This window comes from Garra rufa, chromosome 9 (assembly GCF_049309525.1).
Source record: "Garra rufa chromosome 9, GarRuf1.0, whole genome shotgun sequence".
Classification (NCBI taxonomy): Eukaryota; Metazoa; Chordata; class Actinopteri; order Cypriniformes; family Cyprinidae; genus Garra; species Garra rufa.
In genome coordinates, this window is record NC_133369.1 from 4,293,889 (window position 1) to 4,320,961 (window position 27,073).

The window sequence follows — 27,073 nt, forward strand, 5'->3', positions numbered from 1 at the left end:
AAGTCTTCGGGTTTTTCAAGCCGTTCGTTCATCACGTGACAGCCCCACAAGCTTATTAACCTCTGCTGTCTGACCTGGAAAGAGAACTGATTAGTTCATCTCTGGAGTCTTCGGGTTTGAGTCGTTCATTCTTTTGTCACGTGACTACTTACCGGATCAGTAGATAGAGGTGTGGTGAGCAATGAATTCATCTTTTCTGTTTCTTATAGCATTATAGTTTTGTCTTGTTTGTAGTGTGATCAATGTTTGTGTAAGCAGTAGATGTTAACAGCAGTAGACTCAGATCTACTCATTTTAATTTGTTGCAAGTGCCTAGGACAAGACTAAAAACCAGAGGTGACCGTGCCTTTTCTGTTGTTGGTCCAAAGTTATGGAACGATCTCCCGTTTCACATCAGAACTGCCCCAACCTTGTCTGTTTTTAAGTCCACTCTTAAAACCTATCTATTTTCCTTGGCGTTCAACATCTCTTGAACTATTGTTCTGTGTTTTTGGCCTTAGGAACCTCGCCTGTGTTTACAGCTTGTGTGTTATTATGTTTTATAATTTGTGTCTTTCTTACTGCGTATTTATTAATAGTGTTGTAAAGCACTTTGGTCAACCTCGGTTGTTTTTAAATTGTGCTCTATAAATAAAAATTGTATTGTATTGTATTGTATGTATAGATGTATTAGGGAAGTAACACGTAGCATTGTAATTACATTTTTCTAAAATGAATGAAATGACTTTGTTCATTTTGCTGAACGAGACTCAAACGTCCGAGTCTGTAAAATGATCCAAACTTCCCATCACAAATTTATAGACATTAACTCATAGAGTCATTAAGCTGTACTTTTTTGCTGATTCCAAAATGCATCAAAGAATCATTTTTTGTCACTTTATTAGTTAAGTTTATTAGTAAAGAGTCACTTTATTAGTTCAAACTGGTTTTCACCTTGTGTTTTTTCTCCACTCATTTGTTGATCTTGACACACACAGCCTTGAAATCCACTTTCTCCAGTTTGGATTCATAGTATCTTTTTCTGTCATTAAGGAATTTCTGTAACACAGCAAACCTGTCCTTTAATGCCATGAACAAACATTATTTGCTTAGTCTTACCTCAACAAACTGGTATGATTGTTCTCTGTAGAGGCGGTTAGCAAGACTCAACACATACGGGACTCCTGGTTCACTCTCGAGCTTGTTAAAGCTAGAATGAATTTTGTCCGCTGGAGGCGTGGCACCAGGACTGGTGAAGCACCTGAATTAATAAAGATAACCTCACTATTCTGATTCTGATTCATTTCAACATTCATCTATTGTGAATGCTCTGCTCAAATATAAATATATATAAAAAGCATCTAAGTGTGAGATCACCTTAGACATCTGTGCTGCTGTGTTTCCTTTTGCTCCGAGCGACACCATAGAGGAGAGTAGAAGATCATTTTTGAGGCATTTCCTCCGTTAATCATCTTAAACAGGTTGAGAGAAAATTGTGTGTTTGCTGCAGACAAATGAATGAATGAATGTTGCATTTATATAGCGCTTTCAATGTGTATTGCCATACACCCAAAGCGCTTTACAATCATATGGGGATCTCTCCTCAACCATCACCAGTGTGCAGCATCCACTTGGATGCTCCATTTTCACAAGCTGAGCAAGAAAGAGCAGTAGTTTCCCAGTGTGTCTTTGTCAAATGAATTTACAGTTATGGGTTTGAGTCTAATAAATTATGCCTCACCCTAAAACAACAAGCTTTTAAGTCCAGAGTGTGTAGGGAAAGCCTATTTCCTGAAAGATTAATCTTAATTGTATTACTTCTTAGTCATGCTAAATCATAACGTGTGCACAAAACCAATAATGGATTAGCTAATTGACTTTTTAGATAACATAATTAAAAACTAAGTTAAATAATAGTAGTACTCCTAACTACAAACCCCAAGTACAACTGCTTTTATAAATGACATTTAGTTACACATATTACAACTTCATAGTGATCGTGATCTGTGTAGTTTTCACTAAAGTGAGCATATCAGATCATGTGTTGTGGATAGATGCATCATGAAACACCTTGTTTATATGTGATATGATTATATAATTATATTTAAATATAGCCTATTATGTACTGTGTACAATTATGTCAGTGAATTGAATTGAAATACTACAGTGGGCATTTATGTCAAGAGACTTTTTGCCTGAGACTTTCCAGCACAAGAGACCTCAACTTTATATATATTATTTATATATTCAAGTTCACTCAGTTATTCAATAAAGCATTTATTTATCAGAGGAACACATGCAAATTATCACTTCATCATCATCATATTCAAGGAGAACAGAAGCGTCCATAAAACAGAATGCTATTGGATGGATTATGACGGATGAAGTAAAGGAACGGATGGTCTGCAATAAAGGTTTTCGGAGGTAATGGCATTGAGAGCGTTGAGATGACAATGCCGGTGGCTCCAGCCGCTTCAGTTCCTTCCTCGTTTACTTCAACGAAGGCTTTATGAATCACCTTCGTCAGCACCAGGTCATTTTTAGGTGACATGCCTGAAAGATTCACCTTTAATTCATCGAAAACATCCTCCATTCCCATGCTGATCAGAAGACTCTTCATGTCATAGGTTTCCTCCGTCTTGAATCTGGGCAGGGATACTTGAACTTGCTCTTGATACATCTTGCTGGGTTTGGTCCACTCTATGAGCTTCGCGTAGGTCAGTGCCTTTTCAAGCTGGATAACGAGAAAAAAAAAAGAGTCATATTTATTCAGCGGACCAAGCTGAGCAGAAACATGGATGAATTTCTTGTAGCTTACTCTATATCTCTCAATATGATGCGTTAAGATGATATTTAAATGCTCATACACACATATGAATATTTGTATAATATATAGTATAGTCTCTGTTGTCTTACCTTCTGAAGGCCTGTGGTTTCATCTTGAATCTCATTAGGAAGGATGATCAACATACTGAGATCCTTCCCAACATACGGCAGCTCCAGAACCTGACTGTTAATCTCTGGGATAAGGGCCAGAGGAAACTTTGATTCCTGATTCATCATCTTCACCGGTTTAGTTCGAGTCTGCCAAGCATCAATGGAAACACGTCACAACTCCACCAATTTCATAACTGTTACTGCACAAGCAACTGAAATGACTGTATCTCAAAGGGAAATCAGCAAGAGCATTAAATCTCACCTTGTTCAGCTTGAACTGTCCGTCACTGGTGGCTTCCTTTGGAAATTTCTTCTCCCAGTTCCCCTTGAAGTAGATGGCGTTCACCAAGACCAGTCTCGTCATTGTATCAATAGATCCCTGTGGGAGCAAGTCCTTGATCTTCTCTGAAGTACAGATGGAGATTTTTGACAAATGAATAACACAAATGAGTCACCAAAAGTACTATTAAATGTCTCAAAGCTCATGACAAAGTTCTTGTGGAAATGACAAATTAATGGCGAAATATTGCTTAATTTAATTGTGCTACCAAATGTTACTACGCGTTTCAGAACGTGTATGCAAAATGATAAAATTGAATGTTCCATTAACCTTTTTAAAAATGTTTTAAGCAACTTTAAACTTCCAAAATGCAGCTTCAAAGGGCTCTAAACACTCCCATCCGAGCTAAGAAGGAACTTTATTTTAAGTTTCTTTTTTGACTGACAAAAGAACGACACAAACATCTTGGATGACAAGGGGGTGAGAATATCTTAGAAATATTATTGTTAGCTCAATTCAAGAGGCCTATAAAGCCAAACATGGCCCTTAAAAAGTAATTTTACTGATCTTAAAGTGCAACAAAAAAAACTTATAGAGTAACTTTAAAATTCTGAATAATGAATCTCTACAAAATGAAAATAAAACATTTAAAGCCAAAGACAAACTTTTGATGGAAATGCTGGATTTCACCTTGTGTTTTTTTCTCCACCCATTTGTTAATGTCGACACGTGCAGCCTCTGATTTCGTCTTGAAGTCCACCTTTTCCAGTCCGGCTTCATAGTATCTTTTTGCATCATTGAGGAATTTCTGTAACGTAGTAAATCAAGTGAGATGCGAATGAAATTAGAGTTGAAAACATTTCCAGAATCTCCAGTGAGTCTTACCTCAACAAACTGGTAGGATTGCTCCCCGTAGAGGCGGTTGGCGAGACTCAGTGTATACGGCACTCCTGGTTTGTTCAGTTCACTCATGAGCTTGTTGAAGCTGGAATGAATTTGCTCCTCAGTTTGTACCGCCTGAGCAGGACATTTCTGTTTGCAACAACAATATCAAATTTAATGCCCAAGACTATGTGCCACCAGGTTAGTGTTTTATGCAAATACTCAAAATACTAAACCTTGAGTTCAGCAGGTATCTCAAACTTCTGCGTTTGTTGCGTCATTGGTGGTTCATGTTTGCTCTTGACGCCGCATGTTATCTGGGGCTTCTGGGCTTGTTGATGAGTTCCTGGAGTTGCAGCTTTGGGTTCGGCAGGATTGTTAAAGCCCAAAACCTGCACGGCATTGTTTTATATAAATATAGTTTTAATTCTAAACATCTGTCCATAAAAATATGTAAGTGTAAGATCACCTTTAACATCTGCGCCGCTGTGTTTCCTTTTGCTCCGAGAGACACCATGGCCAAAGCCGAGGAGATGCTGATCGGAGAGTAGAACACATTTCCCGATGCGTTTCCTCCGCTGATCTTCTTAAACAGGTTGAGAGAAAACTGTGTGTTTCCCAAAGACAAACGCTCCATTTTTTTTTTAAAGCTGTGCAAGAAATAGCAATAGTTTAAATAACATCAATAAATTATTTTGCAGGATATACTGTAAAGAGCAAACAGAAAAGTACCTCTAACAAACAGATGGAGAAATAATGAAGTTTCACAGCAGGTCCGAGGCGAATGAATCAATCTTTATGGGTTTCCTTTTACTAAATAAAGCCACTCCCTAATCCAAGACCAGCCTTCCTGTAAATAAATGAATGTTTCTGTTATGTATTGATATAGTTATCCACTTGGAACACCGTCTAACTTGAACTGAATGATTCATTCTTCATTTCACTCCTTGTTTATCATAAAAGTCAAGTGTGGGTAGCTGAATAACACAGGAACAATAAATCAAAATTGTATTGTTCACAATGAGACATTCTTAATCCCAATGTCTGTACAACCCAATAACAGATCACCTTAGAGGTCAGGACCTGGTTCACAAGCCACACCTGGTTCACACTCATGTCAGATTTCTGCAGAAAAAGCAGCCAAACCAAAGTTAACAGTTTAGAATAGTTATGTTTATTTAATACGTTTGTTGCATATAGTTTGTTTAACATCACCCGGATTTGTCAAAATAGACATTGTTATTAGTTTTTGAGGTAATCACATACTACAGTACATACTCAAAGTAAATTAAAGTGATGCTGTTTGTATGTACTATATAACAGCTTCTGAACAGGGTGTGGGATTGTTTTGCACACAATTAAATGTTCACGAAAGTTCTGCAGTCACAGTCATATTTTTTAAAAGGTGGGTGTAGGTAAATGTAGAAGTCTGGTCACCTTACAAAAGTGGTTATGTTTGTGTAAAACATTTAATGTGCTGTGAGTTGTGACACACCTTTTCTCATGTGATGTAATTATGAAATTATACAAGAATGCTTAACAAAACAATTGTATTGACTGTATGGACTGTGTACAGTTTCATTGTACTTGGATAAAAGAGTCTGACTAGTCATAGCTTGCTAGTTTACACACACCTTGCGGAATCTGCAAAATGTTAATTATTTTACCAAAGAGGGATCATACAAAATGCATTTTATCTTTTATTTAGTACTGACCTGAATAAGATATTAAAAATAAAAGATGTTTACAAATAGTCCAATAAAGAAAACAATAGTTGAATTTATAAAAAATGACCCTGTTCAAAAGTTTACATACACTTGATTCTTAATACTGTGTTGTCACCTGAATGATCCACAGCTGGGTTTTTTGGTTTAGTGATAGTTGTTAAAGAGTCTCTTGTTTGTCCTGAACAGTTAAACTGCCTGCTGTTCTTCAGAAAAATCCTTCAGCTCCCACAATTGTTTTTTTTCCCCCAATTTTTTTGTATTTGAACCCTTTTCAACAATGACTGTATGATTCTGAGTTCCATCTTTTCACACTGAGGACAATTGAGGGACTCATACAGAAGTTTCAAACACTCACTGATGCTTCAGAAGGAAACTCACTGCATTAAGAGCTGAGGGATGTAGACATTCTGTTCAAAAGTTTCAGTGAGCGTTTCAACCTTCTGTAATAGTTGCATATGAGTCCCTCAGTTGTCCTCAGTGTGAAAAGATGGATCTTAAAATCATACAGTCATTGTTGGAAAGTGTTCAAATACACAAAAATGCTGAAAAAACAAAAAATATGTGGGATCTAAAAGGTTTTTCTGAAGAACAGCGGGCAGTTTAACTGTTTAGGATAAACAAGGAACTCATGATCAACTATCACAAAAAGAAAGCAAACTGTGGTTAAAAAAATCTTTCTGGCATATCTATCACAAATTACTACATCATACTATAAATACAGTGTACAAAATAGTGTGTTATACATTATTAACCATATATAACATTTTAGTATAATAATTAGTATTAGTATATAAAATATTGTTCCAGAAGATTTAAGTACCTTTGAGTTAGAATTGTATCAATATCACTTTTCATGTTATGGAACACTTCAAATATAGATTTTTTTTTAATTAAAAAAGATTAAAAGATTAATCCAGAAATATTTTTGAAGATATCAATTAGAACCATCAGTCAGCACCAGAACCATTTTTTGCTTATTTTATGCACATGATTGGCAAACTGTCTTTTTTTGGTCAGTTCAGGCCATTCTCTGCAACTATTTTGCATAGAAAATGCATTGACATGACTAAAGCGTTTACTTACGTTTTGTGTCTGAACTCATGAGTCATGCTGTAAAAGCATATGCATAAAAAAAAATCACTCAGTTATTTTCCAGAGCCTTTATTTTTTTAGGGAAACACAGACATTTTGTATTATCACTGCATCATTACTAACTTTTAGGAGAGGAGAAGCGTCCATAAAATAGAATGCTATTGGAGGGATTATGACGGATGAAGAAAAGAAATGGATGGTCCACAATAAAGGTATTTGGCAACGATTCTGTTGCAATAACGATACCGGTGGCTGCAGCTGCTTCGGTTCCTTCCTCATTTACTTCAACAAAGGCTTCATGATACGCTGCCGACACCACCAGGTCATTGTTGGGTGACATGCCTGAAAGATTCACCTTCATCATGTCAAAGGCATCTTCCATTCCCATGCTGATCAGGAGACTCTTCATGTCAATGGTGTCTGTTACTGTAAATTTGGGCAGAGATACTTGAACTTCCTCTCGAAACATCTTGCTGGGTTTGGTCCACTCCATGAGCTTCTCGTAGGTCAGTGCCTTTTCAAGCTGGATAATAAGAGAGTTGTGTTGATGTGTGTTTTTTTGTATTAAATGGGGTCTGTTTGTACAGCTTCAGTGATTTGACATTTTGCATTTGCATGGCAGCAACAGCAATTCTGAATTATGAAAAAATACAATATATAATCTCTGTTTTCTCACCTTCTGAAGGCCAGTGGTTTCGTCTTGAATCTCATCAGGAAGGATGATCAACATACTGAGATTCTTCCCAACATACGGCAGCTCCAGAACCTGACTGTTCATCTCTGGGATGGAGGCCATAGGAAACGTTGACGTCTGTTGCATCATCTTTATTGGTTTAGTTTGAGTCTGAAAAGCATCAATAGAATCATTTCACAACTCTTTCCTTTTCCATTTTAAAAATTTTCCAAAGGGCAAGAAATCTCACCTTGTTCAGCTTAAACTGTCCATCTCTGGTGGCTTCCTTTGAGAATTTCTTCTCCCAGTTTCCCTTGAAGTAGATGGCGTTCACCAAGACCAGTTTTGTCATACCATTGATGGATCCCTTTTGTAGCAAGTCTTTGATCTTCTCTGAAATTCAAATGGGCATTTGAAGCATTGAATCAAAGTCACGTGATGGTTCTAATGGAAATGCATTTTATTAATCAATTTATTCTGTTTTTTCACCTTGTGTTTTTTTCTCCACCCATTTGTTGATGTCGACACGTGCAGCCTCTGATTTATTCTTGAAGTCCATCTTCTCCAGTCCGGCTTCATAGTATTTTTTAGCATCATTGAGGAATTTCTGCAACTTAACAAAACTATTGAAGTACAAACGAAATTACAGTTCAGAACGTTTCCAGAATCTCCAGTGAGTCTTATCTCAACAAACTGGTAGGATTGCTCTCAGTAGTGGCGGTTAATTGGCAAGACTCAACGCATACGGGACTCCTGGTTTGTTCAGTTCACTCATGAGCTTGTTGAAGCTGGAGTGAATTTGGTCACCAGTTTTTGGTCCAGGTGTGGGCTGAGCAGGAGGTTTCTGTTAGCATCAACAATATCAAATTTAATACCCAAGAATACATGCACCATGACTGCAAATACATTGTGATCATAAAGCAATGAGGTTAGCGTTTCATGTGAATACTCATACTGAACCTTGAGCTGGGCAGGTATCTCACACTTCTGGGTTTGTTTTGTCATTTGTGGTTCATGTTGACCCCTGGCGCTGGAGGGAACCTGGGGCTTGTTTGGTTGATGAGGTGCTGGAGTCGCAGGATTGGGTTTAGCAGGATTGGCCCAAAACCTACATTGCATTATTGTGGTAAAATTGATAAAGATAACTACTACTTTGTATGCAGTGATGCCATAGAAAGTCTTTCGGTTCTTAAAATAACTTTTTTCATCTTTGTGTGAAATGCATTTTAAAAATCTGAAGAAACGTGCAATGGAAAGTTTTCACGTTAATGGTTCTTCATGGAACCACAGATGCTAATCAGTAAACTCTATATTAAATTCTTAACAACTGATCATAACTGATCAAGTGCACAAGTGTGAGATCACCTTATACATCTGCGCCGCTGTGTTTCCTTTTGCTCCAAGTGACACCATGGCCAGAGCCGAGGAGATGCTGACCATTTTCACCAGCGGAGAAAGAAACAGCAGCATATTTGAAGGTGCACAGATAGTCCTTTAACAAACAGAATTCAGTAAAAGCATTACCTGGAATTATCAACAGAAATGATGAGGTTTCCCTGTGTGAATGAATCAACCGTTATGGGTGTCAATCTAATAAGTAATGCCTCACCCTAGTTTTTGGTCCAAGTACAGCCTTCCTATAAAAAAATACATTGTTTCTGAGATTGATATATTTAACCACTTACATGATTCGTTCTACATTTCAATCTTTGTTTATAGTAAATTGAAATAAAATAAAAGAGTGTGCATGCATGCAAGAAACTAAACCTGAATATGAGAAACATGGATCATGATTGTATTAACAATATGAAAGAGTGACTTACATGTCACTGAAACATGACTGATAACCAATCACAGCCTTGACATCATTGAATTTCAGTCAGAGTTGTGCAACCCTCAATCTGCGTTTAGGGATGTCATAGGAATAAATGAGAAGTGCCGTAAATTGAATCCCAGCTGTCACAAAAAGTCTGTGACTTCTCTTAGAAAATGTAATTTTTTTGGTTTAAATTTTAAAAATGCATAAATCCAAAAGTATTGTTTAGTGTAAAACTTGTTGAAGATTAGCGAATAGGCTGTTGAGTCATTAAATGATAAGCTGTTTCTTTAAAGAAAATGTTTATTCAACATAGTGAAGCCTCTCCTCCATTGACATCCATTCAAAGAAAACAGCTTCTGGTCTTTTTTCACAAACAGGAAGGGTTTACTGTTATGCTTTTTTAGGCTAAAGCTTGCCTTCTATTGACTGCTATCAGTTTCAGGGTAATCGCTTACTAAGTACTCATGTTAAGAGGAGACACTGCAGGCAAAAATGCAGTTTTTTAATGCATCTGTCAAATCTGAGATTTTGGGCTTTTTGGTGTTTCATAAATAGGTTTTTTTTTTCAGACTAGTGGAAAGAAAATATCCCAAAGAAACTGTTAAGTGTTTCTTTTGTAGCACTTTTATCTATTTGTGTCAATAGATTTTAATTACAGTGCATATTTTTAAAGGCCATTTTCTCAAAATGAGTTTTTTCTCCTACACTAAGTCATAAATCTCCACTTCAGTAGCACTTACACACACCAAACTTTACATTTGTATTCATGATTATTTCCGGAAGGTTTTTACAGAGGGATTTGTTCATATATAATTTGCTTGATTTTTATTTCCCGCAAAATGGTAAAAAAAATATACTGTTTTCTGTCTGCTCTAAGTATTTTCTGAATTATGGAATGACGAAATGAGATACTCAAAATCCCCTCTGTAAAAACTTTTGACTCTGATATGTCAAAAAAATTAAAAAAAGAATTTTGAAAATGACTTCATCCAGTGTTTAGATTTTTGTACTAGAATTGTATGCAAATTAGCGCATATTTCATTAAATAATATCTCATTTGCATATTTAAACCTAACATTTTGAAAATGTTTGCAATTATCAGTGTAATCAATTAACTGGGTAACTCGCCTATTAAAATAATACTGTTTGTACTATAACATTACATCTGAACAGGGTGCAGGATTGTTTTGCATGCAATTAAATGTCTGCAAAGGTTTTGCAGACACACACATATATTTTAATAGGTAAACCCATATATGAACAAATAAAAAGCAATTGAATATTTACATTTGTGCTCAAAATGAGCCTAAAAATGCAAAATAATAGGGATAGTAATATACTAAAGATCCACTTATAAACATAAAATAACATTTGAAAAAAAAATTTTTATTTCTGTATACAGTGTAAGCTATTCACAATTTGTGAAAATGAAAATATTATTAACAATTATTATATGTATTATATTATATCTCATTTATTTATAATAGGTTTTTGAACGGATTGCTATTTGCAATGTTTAGTATACACTATTTTTTTTTAAATGGTTTAACCTGCAAACATCATAATAATTCTTAATTTAAATAGGTAATAGTATATTGTATCCACTATTAAAAACCTAAACATACAAAAAATATATATGTTAGCAGTTTTTTTATTCATAAATGTGATATTTCATTGACATTTTGACCTTCGGTTTACATTTTAGAAATCTGGTCACCTTACTAAAGTGAGCATGTCAAATGTTTATGCAAAACATGTTATGTGTTGTGAATCATAAACACCTTAATGTAATTATGAAATTATAAAAGTATCACTGTAATTGGAAAAAAGAGTTTTGCTTTTAACTTTCATACTAAACATAAATGCACATATAAATATGTTTTTATTTTCTCAAACTGTGGTGAGAAAATTCTTTCTGGCATACATCTGTCAAAGTTACAGTACTACATCAAGATATAAATACAGTGGATAAAATAGTGTTCTATATACTGTATATTATTAACCATAGTAAATATAACATTTTAGTATATTAAACCAGAACATTTACATACCTTTAATTTGAAATCATATCAATATCGCCTTTCCTGCACTGCAAACAATGCTTTTCTTACTTAGATTTTTTGTCTTTTTTCCAGCCAGAATATTAAAAAAATTCTAAATCCTCAAAGTAAAGATTTTCAGAAAAAACAAGTCAAAATTCTGTGAGTTTTTGCTTAGAACAAGAAAAATAATCTGCCATTGGGGTAACCAAAAAAATTATTTTTCTTACCCCATTGGCAGAAAATTTTGCTTGTTTAAGCAAAAACTCACTTCATTTTTACTATTTTTTTTTCTTAAAACAAGACAATCATTTTTACTTGTCTAGAAAATCCTTCTTGATTTAAGAATTGTTAGATATTTTGGCTCGAAACAAGACAAAGAATCTAAAATTAAAAGCTTTTTTTGCAGTGTGTTACACTTCAAAGATTTAATTTTGTGCTTAATTTTCTGTTTTCCAGTTGTCATGTTTTCAATGCTACAAAGATTAATTCAGAATTATTTTTGGAGATGCACTGGTCAGCTGGATTGGCTAATTCTGGTCGATCTCTGTTACTGTTTTGCACACAAAATGCATTGACATGACTGGTGCATCTTTTATTTTTTCCATTTTTTAATCTGTTTTGTGTCAGACCTCACTGAAAAAAATCACTCAGTTTTTAGCTAGAGCCTTTATTTGTCAGAGAAACACAGACACTTTGTATTATCACTGCATCATTAATATCTTTAAGGAGAACAGAAGCGCCCATAAAACAGAATGCTGTTGGAGGGATTATGACGGATGAAGAAAAGGAACGGATGGTCTGCAATAAATCTTTTTGGATCTGCTGGCATTGAGGTTGTTACAAAAACGATACCGGTGGCTGCAGCCGCTTCGGTTCCTTCCTCGTTTACTTCAACAAAGGCTTTATGAATCACTGCCGACACCACCAGGTCGTTGTTGGGCGACATGCCTGAAAGATTCACCTTCTGCGGGTCAAAAACATCTTCCAGTCCCATACTGCGCAGAAGCGGCACCAATTCATAGGTGTCTGTCATCTTAAATTTGGGCAGAGATACTTGAACTTCCTCTTGAAACATCTTGCTGGGTTTGGTCCACTCCATCAGCTTCTCGTGGGTCAGTGCCTTTTCAAGCTGGATAATAAGAGAGTTGTGTTTGTACAGCTTCAGTGATTGAATATTTTGCATTTGCACTGCAGCAACCATGCAATTCTGAATAATGAAAAACACACTATATAATCTCTGTTGTCTCACCTTCTGAAGGCCAGTGGTTTCATCTTGAATCTCGTTAGGAAGGATGATCAACATACTGAGATTCTTCCCAACATACGGCAGCTCCAGAACCTGACTGTTCATCTCTGGGATGGAGGCCAGAGGAAACTTTGATTTCTTGTTCATCATCTTCACTGGTTTATTTTGAGTCTGCAAAGCATCAGTTGATTAACAGAAACATGAAACAACTCCTTACATTTCATGAGTAATGACTGTTAAAAATACAGTGGTGTGAAAAAGTGTTGGCCCCCTTGCTGATATTTTTTTTTTTGCATGTTTGTCACACTTTAACACTTTAACTTTAGCAGCAACAACTGCAGTCAAGCGTTTGTGATAACTTGCAATGAGTCTGTTACAGCGCTGTGCAGGAATTTTGTCCCACTCGTCTTGGTAGAATTGCTGTAATTCAGCCACATTGGAGGGTTTCGAGCATGAACCGCCTTATTAAGGTCATGCCACAGCATCTCAATAAGATTCAGGTCAGGACTTTGACTAGGCCACTACAAAGTCCTAATTTTGTTTTTCTTCAGCCATTCAGAGGTGGATTTGCTGGTGTGTTTTGGATCATTGTCCTGCTGCAGAACCCAAGATTTTAGCTTGAGGTCACCAACAGATGGCCGGACATTGTCCTTCAGGATTTTTTGGTAGACATCAGAATTCATGGTTCCATTTTTCACAGCAAGTCTTCCATGTCCAGAAGCAGCAAAACAGCCCCAGACCATCACACTACCACCACCAGATTTTACTGTTGTATGATGTTCTTTTTCTGAAATGCTGTGTTAATTTTACACCAGATGTAATGAGACACACACCTTTCAAAAAGTTCAACTTTTGTCTCATCAGTCCACAGAGTATTTTCCCAAAAGTCTTGGGGATCATCAAGATGTGTTCTAGCAAAACTGAGACGAGCCTTTATGTTCTTTTTGCTCAGCAGCGGTTTTGGTCTTGGACCCCTGCCATGCAGGCCATTTTTGCCCAGTCTCTTTCTTATGGTGGAGTCATGAACACTGACCTTAACCAAAGACTATAGAATACCAAAGACATGTCACTCGTGTAGTTTTGAATGGGGGAAAATGCAACGGTCATCATGGCCGCGAAGCCCCGCCTTCTTAGTGAAAGAGCCAATCGTTGATGAGTAAAGTCAGCGCGTCACTGCAGCTGCAGTTAGAAATCCCGGTTGCTATAGAAACAGTCGGCGCTCTAAGACGTGCGTTCAGTACTGCGCATGCGCACTGGCTCATCTAGCCGGAAGAATACGCTTTTTTTTTAACGCTATTAAACCATAAGGAACTGTATTTATGTGGCAGTTCTTGTTGGATTTCTTTGGAGATTTCAAATATGAAATTTAATCGTAAGTTTGGCGAACAGTTTTGGAGAATTTGATGTTTCCCCATTCAAAGAGATAGGAGCTGCACTTGGATGCCCGAGAGGCGTTTCAAAGATGGCCGCCGAGTGACATGACTTGTCTTAAAAGGACTTTGCCTTAACTGAAGCAAGAGAGGATTGCAAACACTTTTTCACACAGGGCCATGTGGGTTTGGATTTTTTCCCCCTTCATTTAAAAACTGCATGTTGTGTTTACTTGTGTTATCTTTGATTAATATTTAAATTTAGTGTCAACACTAAGGGGTAAATCATTAAGGGGGGCAACACTTTTTCACACCACTGTATTTAATAAAAGAGCAAGAAATCTCACCTTGCTTAGCTTAAACTGTCCATCTCTGGTGGCTTCCTTTGAGAATTTCTTTTCCCAGTTACCCTTGAAGTAGATGGCGTTCACCAAGACCAGTTTCGTCATATCACTGATGGATCCCTTTTGGAGCAAGTCCTTGATCTTCTCTGCAATTCAAATGGGCATTTTCCACTTTGAGCACTGATTCGAAGCAGTTCACGTAAATAAAGCAAATAAATCTCTATGAAATGAAATCAAAACACTGGAAATGTTAGTTTTCACCTTGTGTTTTTTTCTCCACCCATTTGTTGATGTCGACACGTGCAGCCTCTGATTTTGTCTTGAAGTCCACTTTCTCCAGTCCGGCTTCATAGTATTTTTTTGCATCAGTGAGGAATTTCTATAACATAACAAACCTATTAAGTTGCAAATTACATTAGAGTTACTATTTATTTGGTTTAGTTTGAGTCTTACCTCGACAAACTGGTAGGATTGGTCTCCGTAGAGGCGGTTGGCAAGACTCAGTGCATACGGGACTCCTGGTTTGTTCAGTTCACTCATGAGCTTGTTGAAGCTGGAGTGAATTTGGTCATCAGTTTTTGGTCCAGGTGTAGGCTGAGCAGGAGGTTTCTGTTTGCAGCAACAATATCTAATTTAATCCCCAAGAATATATGTAAAGCAGTGAGGTTAGTGTTTCATGTAAATACTCATACTGAACCTTGAGCTCGGCAGGTATCTCACACTTCTGGGTTTGTTGTGTCATTTGTGGTTCATGTTGACTCTTGACGCTGCAGGGCACCTGGGGCTTGTTTGGTTGATGAGGTGCTGGAGTTGCAGGATTGGGTCCAGCAGGATTGTCAAAGCCCAAAACCTACATGGCATTATTGTGGTAAAATTACTAAAGATAGCTACTGCTTTGTATGCAGTGATGCCATAGAAATTCTTTCAGTTTTTAAAATAACAATTATTATCTTAGTGTGAAATGCATTTTAAAACTCTGAAGAAATGTGCAATGAAAATTTTCATGTTAATGGTTCTTCATGGAACCACAGATGCCAATCAATAAACTCAATTTTAAATTCAAAACAAATGACCATAAAAAGTGCACAAGTGTGAGATCACCTTATACATCTGCGCCGCTGTGTTTCCTTTTGCTCCAAGAGACACCATAGCCAGAGCTGAGGAGATGCTCATCGGAGAGTAGAAGACATTTTTTGAGGCGTTTCCTCCGCTGATCTTCTTGAACAGGTTCAGAGAAAACTGTGTGTTTGCTGCAGACAATCGCTCCATTTTCACAAGCTGAGCAAGAAATAGCAACAGATTTAAAGGTGAACAGATAGTCTTGTTAGTTCTTTGCACCTTTAACAAACAGAATTCAGTAAAAGCATTACCTGGAATTATCAGCAGAAATTCTGAGGTTTCCTTGTGTTTCCCTGTGCGAATGAATCAACTGTTATGGGTGTCAATCTAATAAGTGATGCCTCGCCCTAGAACAGCTAGTTATAAATCCAAGTCCAGCCTTCCTTTAAAAAAATACATTGTTTCTGATTTTAATATATTCAACCACTTACATGATTCATTCTCCTAATTTCACTCCTTGTTTATAATAAATAAATAAAAGGGTGTGTAGGTGAGAAAATCAGGTCGTGTGATGCGGATGTCTCTTGAAACGCCTTTTTCATGTGTGATATAATTATATTATGTAATATAAATGCAGCCATATATTATGTAACAACAATAATATAAATATAGGCTAATAAGTGTGTACTGTATATGTACTGTTTTCATTCAACGCTAACACAGTAGACCTGCAACACAGGTTTCTGTATACAGGTATGAGTTTGTTTACCAGAAGGGGGTTTTAATTATGAAAGCCTGTTTCCACCATTTAATAAAAAAAAAAAAAAAAAGGTTTTTGCTACTCATCTCACAATTCTGACTTTTTTCTCAGAATTGTGAGATATAAACTCATAATGGCGAGTTATAAAGTCAGAATTGTGAGATATAAACTTGCAATTCTGAGAAATAAAGTTGCAATTGCATGATATAAACTCACAATTACAAGTTATAAAGTCAGAATTGTATGATATAAACTCACAATTCTGAGAAATAAAGTTGCAATTTCAATTGCATGAGACTCGCAATTCTGAGAAATAAAGTTGCAATTGCATGATATAAACTCACAATTACAAGTTATAAAGTCAGAATTGCATGATACTCGCAATTCTGAGAAATAAAGTTGCTATTGCATGATATAAACTCACAATTGCAAGTTATAAAGTCAGAATTGTGAGATATAAACTTGCAATTCTGAGAAATAAAGTTGCAATTGCATGATATAAACTCGCAATTGCAAGTTATAAAGTCAGAATTCCATGATATAAACTCACAATTCTGAGAAATAAAGTTGCAATTGTATGTTATAAACTCACAGTTACAAGTAATAAAGTCAGAATTCTGAGATATAAACTCGCAATTCTGAGAAAGTTGAAATTCCATGATAAAAACTAGCAATTCTGAGAAATAGTTGCAATTGCATGATATAAACTCGCAATTGCAAGTTGTAAAGACAGAAATGCGAGGTAAACTCACAATTCTGACTTTATTTCTCGAGACATAAAGAGAACATAAACTTGCAGTTCTGTGAACAAATAAGTATTTTTTTCATCAGAACTGAACTTTATAACTTGCAATTGCGAGTTTATATCTCACAATTCTGAGTAAAAAAAAGTCTGAATTGCCAGATACAAACTAACAATTGCAAGAAAAAGACAAAATTGCCAGATACAAAGTTGCAATTGCAACAAAAAAAGTCAGAATTGCGAGTTTATATCTTACAATTCTGACTTTATTTCTCGCAATTGTGAGTTTATATCTAGCAATTCTGACTTTATAACTCACATATTATATATATATGTATTTAACCACTTGCATGATTCATGCTTAATTTCACTCTTTTTTTAATGATAAGTAAATAAAAGAGAGTGTAGGTGAAAAAAATCAGGTCATGTGATGTGGTTGTCTGATGAAAGCCTTTTTCATGTGTGATATAATTATATTATGTAATGTAAATGTAGCCTGTAACATAAATATAAATATAGCTTGTGTACTGTCAGTGTAATTTTTTTTTATTCAACGCTAACACAATTGACCTGCAATGCAAGTTTCTGTATATAACTATGATTTTGTTCACCAGAAGGGGGCTCTAATGCCATTAATGACAATAAATTTTATATATATGGATTAAAGCTTTTTTTTTTTCCATGAACATTTATTTCTCCAGTATGAAAGGCTTTTCCCACATTTAAACACCAATTTTAGCTAATGCATTATTGTAAATATCTATCTATCTATCTATCTATCTATCTATCTATCTATCTATCTATCTATCTATCTATCTATCTATCTATCTATCTATCTATATCTTAAAATCATTTTGTAAGCTCTGTAGCCTGTTGTATCAGAACTCAAGAGTCAATGCTGTGAAAGTAAATGCATACAGACAATTTCACTCAGTTATTTAATAGAGACTTTATTTATCAACTAGAATTATCACTTCATCATTCAAGGAGAACAGTAGCGTCCATAAAACAGAATGCTATTGGAGGGATTATGACGGATGAAGAAAAGGAACGGATGGTCTGCAGTAAACATTGGTGCAAACGAACGTGTGGTGATGACGGCGCCACTGGCCGCAGCCGCTTCGGTTCCTTCCTCGTTTACTTCAACGAAGGCTTTATGAATCACCTTCGTCAGCACCAGGTCGTTGTTGGGCGACATGCCTGAAAGATTCACCTTCTGCCCATTGAAAACATCCTCCATTCCCATGCTGGTCAGAAGACTCTTCATGTCATAGGTTTCCTCCATCTTGAATCTGGGCAGAGATACTTGAACTTCTTGTTTACGCATCTTGCTGGGTTTGGTCCACTCCTTGAGCTTCTCGAAGGTCAGTGCCTTTTCAAGCTGGATGAGACATATAAACTTGGTATGAATACTTTTGCAACAGTACTCCATATACACTCCTAAGAGTCAAGATTAACTTCAATTCTTAAACTTTCCATTCCAAAGACTTTTTTCAAGAATTGTTTCTTTGGGAAACCCAAAATGGTTCTATGGCATTACTGCGAAAAACCCATTTTGTAATTTTTATTTTTAAGAGTAGCCTGTAATCTCTGCTGTCTCACCTTTTGAAGGCCAGTGGTTTCGTCTTCAATCTCATCAGGAAGGATGATCAACATACTGAGATTCTTCCCGACATACGGCAGCTCCAGAACCTGACTCTTAATCTCTGGGATTAAGGCCAGAGGAAACTGCGCCTTCTGATACATCATCTTCACCGGTTTAGTTTGAGTCTGCCAAGTATTAATGAGAACACATCACAATGCCTCATATTTCATAATTATTACTGATTGAGCAACTTAATACTGTATTTCAAAAGGAAGTCAATAAGTGCATTAAATCTCACCTTGCTCAACCTAAATTGTCCATCATTGGTGGCTTCCTTTGAGAATTTCTTCTCCCAGTTTGCCTTGAAGTAGATGGCGTTCACCAAGACCAGTTTGGTCATCCCATCGATGGATCCCTGTGGAAGCAAGTCCTTGATCTTTGCTAAAATACAAGTGTACGTTGTCAGCTTTGAGCAATGGTTTGAACTGGTTGGTTTGATATTTTTATTTAAAAATTATGATATTGCTCAATTCAAGAACCATATGAAGAATAAGTTCATGCTGCTTTTCACCTTGTGTTTTTTTCTCCACCCATTTGTTGATGTCGACACGCGCAGCCTCTGATTTCGTGTTGAAATCTACTTTCTGCAGTTTGGCTTTATAATATCTTATTGCATCAGTAAGGAATTTCTGTAACATAGCAAATCAATTGAGGTGCAAATTAAAGGTTGTCTGCTTTTCTCTGGTGAAAGAAATACACAAATGAAAAATAATGCCAAATATAGTATATTTATTATGTAATCCACGTTTATACACAATGTTCACCTAAGATTTGAAGCCATATTCTTTTTGGATACCAAAAAAAAAAAAATTGTGTTGAGAAACGAAATCTAAAAGGATGTTTAAATATCTTTAATACTTCTTGAGTTGCAGGCAAACACACTCAAAAATGAACCTCAAAATGCATTTTTCTATTTTTGAGCTGTCACTATTGACATATAATGCAACAAAAATGTTTAAAAAATAACCTGATGATGCTGCCATCCTCATAAAGTCATTTATATGTTTTGGTTATGATTTGGTTTGAATCTCATTTGAAAATTGTCATTTTTACCCCCTCTAAAAAATAATGTATCACTCAGGAAAAAATCATCCATGACATTTTATATTTTGGCTTTAAGTACTATTTAAATTTGTCTGTCTGCAGAAAAAAAAGTAACAGGGTCAACTGAGAAATCAACATCTTTTAACATATAAGAGGCCATTGTATAACAAGGCACCATTTGATGCAGGATTTTTAGAAAGACAAGGGTGTGCCGATTACATTGGATCCGACAGTAATGTCGCAACACACAAGAGTAACTGTTTTTAATACATGCTTATTATTGCTTTGTCTGTTATTATAGATTTTTGAGCTGTCACTTTTGACATATAATTCAACTAAGATGGTTAAAGTCAACAGATTTTACAAATAGACCTATCTATCTATGTGTAAAAATAACATGATGTTGCTGCCATTTTCATAAAGTCATTTATACTCCTATAATTTGGTTTCAAATCTCAGTTGAAAATTGTCTTTTTTACCCCCTTTACAAAATAGTGTATTACTCAGTAAATATTCATCCATGACATTTCATATTTTGGCTTTAAGTACTATTTAAGTTTGTCTGTTTGCAGAAAAAAAATCGGGGGAAACTGAGTAATCAAAATTTCCTTAATCTTTTGACATATAAGAGGCCATTGTACAAACAAGGCACAATTTGATGCAGTATTTTTAGAAAGACAGTAATGTCACAACACACAAGTGTAACTGTTTTAATACATGCTACTATTGCTTTGTCTGTTAGTATAGATTGTTTGATATGTACTGAGTATTTAAGCATTTTTGATCTAAATCACAGCAGCGTCCATCACTGAAGAATGTAGGCTGTCAAACATACACAACTATTAGCCAAATTATAGCAGTAGACGTTTACTTCTGAGTTTACACGGGTCAAAAACAGGATCTTAAAATCTTGAAAACATCATAAGAGGACCTTAGAGAACAGTACAAAAATATGAGTTTGTGAAATAGGGTTAATTTGACACAAAGTAACCAATTAGACTTCCAGACATTCCAGAACTTTAAATTATGTAGTTTGTGTCTTACCTCAACAAACTGGTAGGATTGGTCTCCGTAAAGACGGTTGGCAAGACTCAACAGATATGGGACTCCAGGTTTGTTCAGTTCACTCATGAGCTTGTTAAAGCTGGAATGAATTTGGTCCACCGAAAATTGAGGAGCTGGAGTCGCGGCGCCAAGTTTGGGTGGATTGTTAAAGCACAAGACCTACACAGATTTGTTATATGTATATATTTTAAAGTCTAAACAACTGACCATAAAAAGCACACAAGTGTGAGATCACCTTATACATCTGCGCCGCTGTGTTTCCTTTTGCTCCGAGTGACACCATGGCCAGAGCCGAGGAGATGCTGATTGGAGAGTAGAAGACATTTTTTGAGCCGTTTTCTCCGCTGATCTTTTTAAACAGGTTGAGAGAGAACTGTGTGTTTGCTGCTGGCAAACGCTCCATTTTCATGAACTGAGCAAGCAATAGCACAATAGTTTAATCCGCAGGAAGTGATTATTTATCCTGAGCGTATCTGGGATGAATGAATCAACCGTTTTGGGTGTCAGTCGAATAAATGATGCCTCGCCCTAAAATGACTTAATTTAACTCCAGCCTTCCTGTAAGATCAGTTTTAAAATTCCCTGGTAATAATTAAAAAATAATGGTTCTATTATTCACTGATAGTTTTGAACTTGGAACACCATCAAACTTAACTTGATTGCTCTTACTCTTTGTTTATCATAAATAGAAGTCAAAGTGTATGTAGCTGAGGAGGAAACAAACGTAAACTAAAGAAAGATGAATAACTGTGTTACCAATAATTACTAATAATTAGTCATTCTGGATGTACGTTAAACCCAATAATATAGCTAATGGCAGTTGAAAGCAGGTGTCACTGTGAAATGCTCAGGATTTGTGGATACATGCCTAATGAAACGCCTTGTTCATATGTGATAATATTCATATGATCTACTAATTATGTATTATTCTTTAGCCTGTTTTTGTTTTAAGAGTCAGTGCTGTCAAATAAATGCATACAGACAATTTCATTCATTTATTAGACTTTATTTACCAGAGGAACACATGCAAATAGAGTTATAACTTCATCAAAACCATCTTCAAGGAGAACAGTAGCGTCCATAAAACAGAATGTTGTTGGAGGGATTATGACGGATGAAGAAAAGGAACGGATGGTCTGCAATAAACATCTGTGGAAATGAACGTATGGCGACGACGGCCCCAGTGGCTGCAGCCGCTTCGGTTCCTTCTTCGTTTACTTCAACGAAGGCTTTATGAATCACCTTTGTCAGCACCAGGTCGTTGTTGGGCGACATGCCTGAAAGATTCACCTTCCGCCCATCGAACACATCCTCCATTCCCATGCTGATCAGAAGACTCTTCATGTCATAGGTTTGCTCCATCTTGAACTTAGGCAGAGATACTTGAACTTCTTGTGTACGCATTATGCTGGGTTTGGTCCACTCCTTGAGCTTCTCAAAGGTCAGTGCCTGTTCAACCTGGATGAGATAGTATAAAACATCAAACTATATGCACTTTTAAAAATAAGTAAACCATTACCATCTTTGGAACCTTTATGATTAGTTAGATTATTAAAATGTTCTTCACTGGTTCTTTTAAGAACGGTTGACTGAAAGGTTCTTTTGGGAACCCAAGATGCAAAAAAAAACCTTTTTGGACCTTTATTGTTAAGAGAGCATACTACACTCTTAAAAATAAAGGTGCTTCATGATGCCATAGAATAACCTTTTTTTCTAAATGATTCCATTAAGAACCTTTTACATCTGAAGAACCTTTCTGTTTCACAAAAGAAGGCGAAAGAAGGTTCTTCAGATTACAAAAAGTTAAGAAAGAGATGGTTCTTTAGGAGTGTAGCATATTCTAAGCTGTCTCACCTTCTGAAGACCAGTGGTTCCGTCTTCAATCCCTTCTGGAAGGATGATTAACATACTAAGATTCTTCCCAACATATGGAAGCTCCAGAACCTGACAGTTCATCTCTGGGATAAGGGCAATAGGAAACTGCGCCTTCTGATTCATCATCTTCACCGGTTTAGTTTGACTCTGCCAAGCATTAAAGGAAACACGTTGAAACTCCTCATATTCCATGCTTCATTATTACACTAACAACTTAGAATACTATATTTTCATAAAATGAAATCACACCTTGTTCAGCTTGAACTGCCCATCTTTGGTGGCACTGTTTGGGAATTTCTTCTCCCAGTTCCCCTTGAAGTAGATGGCGTTCACCAAGACCAGTCTTGTCATTGCATCGACGGATCCCTGTGGAAGCAAGTCCTTGATCTTCTCTGAAATACAGATGGACATTTTTCATCTTTGAGCATTGGTTTGGACAGGTTAATTTGATTTTTAAATGTTTTTAAACAACTATAGCTCAACTCAAGAGTCAGAGTAGCCAAACATTTCCATTTCTGCTGAATCTAGTGCTGCAAGAATTGAGATGAAGTTCTGGTTTTCACCTTGTGTGTTTTTCTCCACCCATTTGTTGATGTTGACACGTGCAGCCTCTGATTTCGACTTGAAATCCACCTTTTCCAGTCCAGCTTCATAGTATTTTTTTGCATCACTAAGGAATTTCTGTAACAAAATAGCTAAATTGATTGGGATACAAATTAAATTTAGTACATTTCCAGAATCTCTAGTGAGTCTTACCTCAACAAACTGGTAGGATTGCTCTCCGTAGAGGCGGTTGGCAAGACTCAACGAATACGGGACTCCTGGTTTCTTCAGCTCACTCATGAACTTGTTGAAGCTGGAGTGAATTTGGTCATCAGTTTTGTGTCCAGGTGCCTGCTGGGCAGGACCTTTCTGTGTACAACAACAAAATCAGATTTAATCCCCAAGACTACTATAATCATAAAGGTTAATGCTTCAGGTAAATACTTATACTAAACCTTGAGTTCAGGAGGTATCTCCGACTTCTGGGTTTGTTGCGTCAACTGTGGTTCTTGTTGACCCTTATTGCTGCAGGGCACCTGGGGCTTCGGGACTTGTTGATGAGAAGGTGAAGAGGCAGCATCAGCAGGTTTGGGAGGATTGGTAAAACCAAGGACCTACACAGCATTGATGTAGTAGAATTAATAAAGGCAACCTAGCTATTCTGATCAGTTCAATACCTGTTGTGAATGCACTACTCAAACAGTTTAAAAATAGCAGAGATTGAGTTTAGTCAAATCTAAACCCAAACAGTCTTTTTTTGCGTCCTGTCTTTTAAGTGAATCACGAGACCACGATGGTCTTGTCTGTACAAGCACAAAGCTCATTATCCCAAGAAAAAAAAACACCTCTCAGAGCAGGAGTGTGGCAGCATTTCAAATTCCTTGAAAATTCCAATTTTTGAATCTGAATTCCATTTGAAATAGAACAAAAACAGATATTTGAATTTTTAAAAATTCCACGTCTGTCCTGTTGATTAAAGGGATAAAAATGCATAAGTGTGAGGTCACCTTATACATCTGCGTCGCTGTGTTTCCTTTTGCTCCAAGCGACACCATGGCCAGAGCTGAGGAGATGCTGATCGGAGAGTAGAACACATTTCCTGCTGCATTTCCTCCGCTGATCTTCTTGAACAGGTTGAGAGAGAACTGTGTGTTTGCTGTAGACAAAGGCTCCATTTTCACCAGCTGAGCAAGAAATAGCAATAGTTTAAATAACAGTATTTTCTTCTTCATCATTGCACACAAAATATCTCAAATCGACTGGTACTTACAAAAAAGTACCTCTAATGCACTAGAGTAATCAGCAGCAGTTTTCCCGTGTGTCTGAGGTGAATGAGTTGTCTGTTCTGGGTGTCTTGCTAATAAAAGAAGCCTCACCCTATAACCCGCCCAGGCGTTAATCCAAATCCAGCCCTCTTTTAGACTGAAACTATTATATTTGTGTTTCTGTTATTGATACATTTATACACATGTGACACCAACAAAATGAACTAATTGAGTGACATTATCCTTTAATACTCTTACAAATATTGGCTATTGCTCAACTTCACTGCTACAGCCAAGGCTCGCATTTTCACGCTTTTTGTATCCTCTGACAGTTAAATTACAGCTTGATTAGAAATGACGCACACTTAAATATTCTGAACACAAGTCATGTTTACATTGATCAAAAGAAGCTCTTCACTGGTAACTAAAGTAAACAAAAACATTATTAGAGGTAAAATGTTGGTGTAAATGATTGCGAGAGTAATAATTTGTGTGAAAATTGCATAATTATGTGTATAATAATAATATGATGAGGTTTTGGCTAATTCATGGAGGTAGAACTGACACCTCACTGCGACTTTTAAAAACCAAACCAAAAAAGATATTATTTAAGTAATAATAATTATAGACACATAGCAAGTAGTCTATTTAGAAAGGATTATTTTTCTAAACAACAATTAACTTGTTACTATTAGTTGGCTTACTTTTTGTCATATACTAAGGTGCGTCAGGGCATGTATTGTTGATGTGTGTTATAAATAAATATAATTATGACATTAAATTGATATAAAATGTGACGCTGCTAATGCAGTGTGATTTCTGAATATCTCTCGTTATTGATTTAATTTTCTTTTCACCTTCAGATGGAATGTGAGCGGTGCTGTTGTTTTACCCAGAAAGGGAAGAAAATATAAATAACTTTAATTTGTGTCACACTCACTATAGCAAGGAGTACGCTAGAGACAGTGGTGGAATGTAACGAAGTATTTGTACTTCGTTACTGTACTTAAGTAAATTTTTACGTATCTATACTTTACTTAAGTAAAAAAAATAATGCATACTTTTACTTTTACTCAAGTAGATTTTTCAGCAATTATCTGTACTTTGCACTCCACTACATTATTAAAATGCGTGTCGTTACATCCTTCCGAATCTTGCATAAATTTTTTTTGGTCGACTGACGTTTTGGCGTTGCTGGCCAATGCACGTTGAAACAGATCGGAGATCTGATTGGTCAAAGAACTCAAGCCGAAAATAGTGAGCGCGCGTTTTGAAACAACACAAGCGGAACTGATGTAAATAGAAGAAAAGGACACCAAATATCAATCATGGACGAAGAGCCAACAACGTCGACTGAGCTTGAGCCTGTGCCCTGCATCTCTGATTCTGAGAGACACCCCTGGCCTTATTTAAGCAAGTTATTTGAATTTAAAGGTTCAAAGAATGACTCCTGGCGTTTTCAATGTGTCAAGTGCCTACCTCAACGCAAAGAATTGTTAGCGTTTAAAAACTCCCCTTCAAATTTGAAGAAACATATAGAGGTAAGACATGCAATGCTAGTTATTAATATTTAAGTTACTAACTTGCTATGACATAGTGCTATGACTGTTATAGAAAAACGGATGTCAACATAACAAAAATATCACACCAGTATAATATTTGTTTCAAACATTTTACTTAAAAAATACTTTTACTTAAAAGAATACTTTAAAGTAAATTTAAAAGTATGTACATAGGACTTTTACTTAAGTAAGATGTTGATGTAGTAATTATACTTTTACTTAAGTATATATTTTGCAGGGTAGTTGTACTTTTACTTAAGTACTAAACTTAAGTACTTCCTCCACCACTGGCTAGAGACGCGGAGTAAATGATGAACAGTCTAGTCCAGGGGTGGGCAAACTTTTTGTCTCAAGGGCCACATCAAGTTTTCCACATTAAGTGAGGGGCTGCAAAATTAGTTTATGACAAATTAAGCTTTTTATTTTTGTTTTAAATTCCAAATTGACACTCACTACTGTACTGTAGCCTATGTATGCTTGTACATGAATGGTAGTTTAATTCATGTACCATCTCTTTTTTTATCAGCACTTTTATGACAAAGATAAGGGGCATTATTGTACAAGTCGATTGATGTATAAGACACATTTTGTCATTTCATTTAGAAATAATATAAAAAAACGAAATACTTACAACCATTAGAAACATGTATAGATATTCCCCTTGCTCCATAAAAAATCCCATAAATTTAGCAGTGTTCAGAACAGAAAAAGGAACGAAAATATAAGTAGAAATCAAACACAAATTCACTGTAAACATTTATTATAAATGCCCAGCCTAAATATTTAATACGAAACCGAATCTAGCGGCATGGAGATCTGGGTTGAAACAAGTTCGCCAGCCGCGGCATAACTACAGTGACCATGTCGGAGCGGCACAATGGTGTAAATCAGGGGTTAAATACCGCTGAGGAGCCCGAGGCGAAGACAGAGAGCCAAGGGTGTCAAGGAGGATCCAGAGGGCAGAGGTGGAGCCGATAGCGCCGGCGACCAACTTGAAGGCATGGATCTGGGAGGCCGTGGTGAAGCTGGAGTGACAGAGGACCAAAGTGGAGCCGGAGGGCTGGAGGAGCCTGATGGAGACAAAGGAGCGGAAGGACGAGGCCAGGGAGTGGAGTCCCGGGT

At 36.4% G+C, this 27,073-nt stretch overlaps 4 protein-coding genes and 1 pseudogene across 4 annotated transcripts; all 5 read right to left on the reverse strand.

The window, feature by feature from the left end:
* Positions 1-2,276: 2,276 nt before the first annotated feature.
* Positions 2,277-4,721, reverse strand: LOC141342491 (leukocyte elastase inhibitor-like). Its single transcript, XM_073846950.1, has 7 exons — positions 4,548-4,721; positions 4,315-4,470; positions 4,082-4,228; positions 3,887-4,004; positions 3,179-3,321; positions 2,896-3,063; positions 2,277-2,713 (listed from the first exon to the last, which is right to left on the reverse strand). The coding sequence occupies exons 1-7, from the start codon at positions 4,713-4,715 to the stop codon at positions 2,306-2,308; spliced, it is 1,308 nt and encodes a 435-aa protein (XP_073703051.1). The 5' UTR covers positions 4,716-4,721; the 3' UTR covers positions 2,277-2,305.
* A 2,229-nt stretch (positions 4,722-6,950) lies between these two features.
* LOC141342613 (leukocyte elastase inhibitor-like) lies at positions 6,951-8,983 on the reverse strand (annotated as a pseudogene).
* Positions 8,984-12,082: 3,099 nt separating this feature from the next.
* LOC141342611 (leukocyte elastase inhibitor-like) lies at positions 12,083-15,832 on the reverse strand. The gene is made up of 8 exons (XM_073847103.1): positions 15,762-15,832; positions 15,493-15,669; positions 15,089-15,241; positions 14,845-15,000; positions 14,653-14,770; positions 14,395-14,537; positions 12,681-12,848; positions 12,083-12,560 (listed from the first exon to the last, which is right to left on the reverse strand). Exons 2-8 carry the CDS (start codon positions 15,658-15,660, stop codon positions 12,153-12,155), a joined length of 1,314 nt encoding a protein of 437 aa, XP_073703204.1. The 5' UTR covers positions 15,661-15,669; positions 15,762-15,832; the 3' UTR covers positions 12,083-12,152.
* Positions 15,833-17,882: 2,050 nt separating this feature from the next.
* On the reverse strand, positions 17,883-21,168 carry LOC141342612 (leukocyte elastase inhibitor-like). The gene is made up of 6 exons (XM_073847104.1): positions 20,942-21,168; positions 20,686-20,865; positions 19,109-19,226; positions 18,836-18,978; positions 18,555-18,722; positions 17,883-18,333 (listed from the first exon to the last, which is right to left on the reverse strand). Exons 1-6 carry the CDS (start codon positions 21,113-21,115, stop codon positions 17,935-17,937), a joined length of 1,182 nt encoding a protein of 393 aa, XP_073703205.1. The 5' UTR covers positions 21,116-21,168; the 3' UTR covers positions 17,883-17,934.
* Positions 21,169-21,686: 518 nt separating this feature from the next.
* Positions 21,687-24,388, reverse strand: LOC141342609 (leukocyte elastase inhibitor-like). The gene is made up of 7 exons (XM_073847102.1): positions 24,132-24,388; positions 23,580-23,738; positions 23,338-23,493; positions 23,145-23,262; positions 22,831-22,973; positions 22,561-22,728; positions 21,687-22,164 (listed from the first exon to the last, which is right to left on the reverse strand). Exons 1-7 carry the CDS (start codon positions 24,357-24,359, stop codon positions 21,766-21,768), a joined length of 1,371 nt encoding a protein of 456 aa, XP_073703203.1. The 5' UTR covers positions 24,360-24,388; the 3' UTR covers positions 21,687-21,765.
* Between the last annotated feature and the right edge of the window lie 2,685 nt (positions 24,389-27,073).

Bases quoted from the DNA above. Each gene is read 5' to 3' on its own strand.
- LOC141342612 (XM_073847104.1), bottom strand. From the start codon at position 21,115: ATGAAAATGGAGCGTTTGCCAGCAGCAAACACACAGTTCTCTCTCAAC. The intron at 20,866-20,941 runs GTGATCTCACAC...AAATCTGTGTAG, and splicing joins CAGCGGCGCAGATGTATAAG to GTCTTGTGCTTTAACAATCC. The intron at 18,334-18,554 runs GTGAGACAGCAG...TGTCTCATCCAG, and splicing joins AAACCACTGGCCTTCAAAAG to CTTGAAAAGGCACTGACCTT.
- LOC141342609 (XM_073847102.1), bottom strand. From the start codon at position 24,359: ATGATGAAGAAGAAAATACTGTTATTTAAACTATTGCTATTTCTTGCT. The intron at 23,739-24,131 runs GTGACCTCACAC...AATGCTGTGTAG, and splicing joins CAGCGACGCAGATGTATAAG to GTCCTTGGTTTTACCAATCC. The intron at 23,263-23,337 runs GTAAGACTCACT...ATTTTGTTACAG, and splicing joins AATCCTACCAGTTTGTTGAG to AAATTCCTTAGTGATGCAAA.
- LOC141342611 (XM_073847103.1), bottom strand. From the start codon at position 15,660: ATGGAGCGATTGTCTGCAGCAAACACACAGTTTTCTCTGAACCTGTTC. The intron at 15,242-15,492 runs GTGATCTCACAC...AATGCCATGTAG, and splicing joins CAGCGGCGCAGATGTATAAG to GTTTTGGGCTTTGACAATCC. The intron at 14,771-14,844 runs GTAAGACTCAAA...GTTATGTTATAG, and splicing joins AATCCTACCAGTTTGTCGAG to AAATTCCTCACTGATGCAAA.
- LOC141342491 (XM_073846950.1), bottom strand. From the start codon at position 4,715: ATGGAGCGTTTGTCTTTGGGAAACACACAGTTTTCTCTCAACCTGTTT. The intron at 3,064-3,178 runs GTGAGATTTAAT...GATGCTTGGCAG, and splicing joins GACAGTTCAAGCTGAACAAG to ACTCGAACTAAACCGGTGAA. The intron at 2,714-2,895 runs GTAAGACAACAG...CTCGTTATCCAG, and splicing joins AAACCACAGGCCTTCAGAAG to CTTGAAAAGGCACTGACCTA.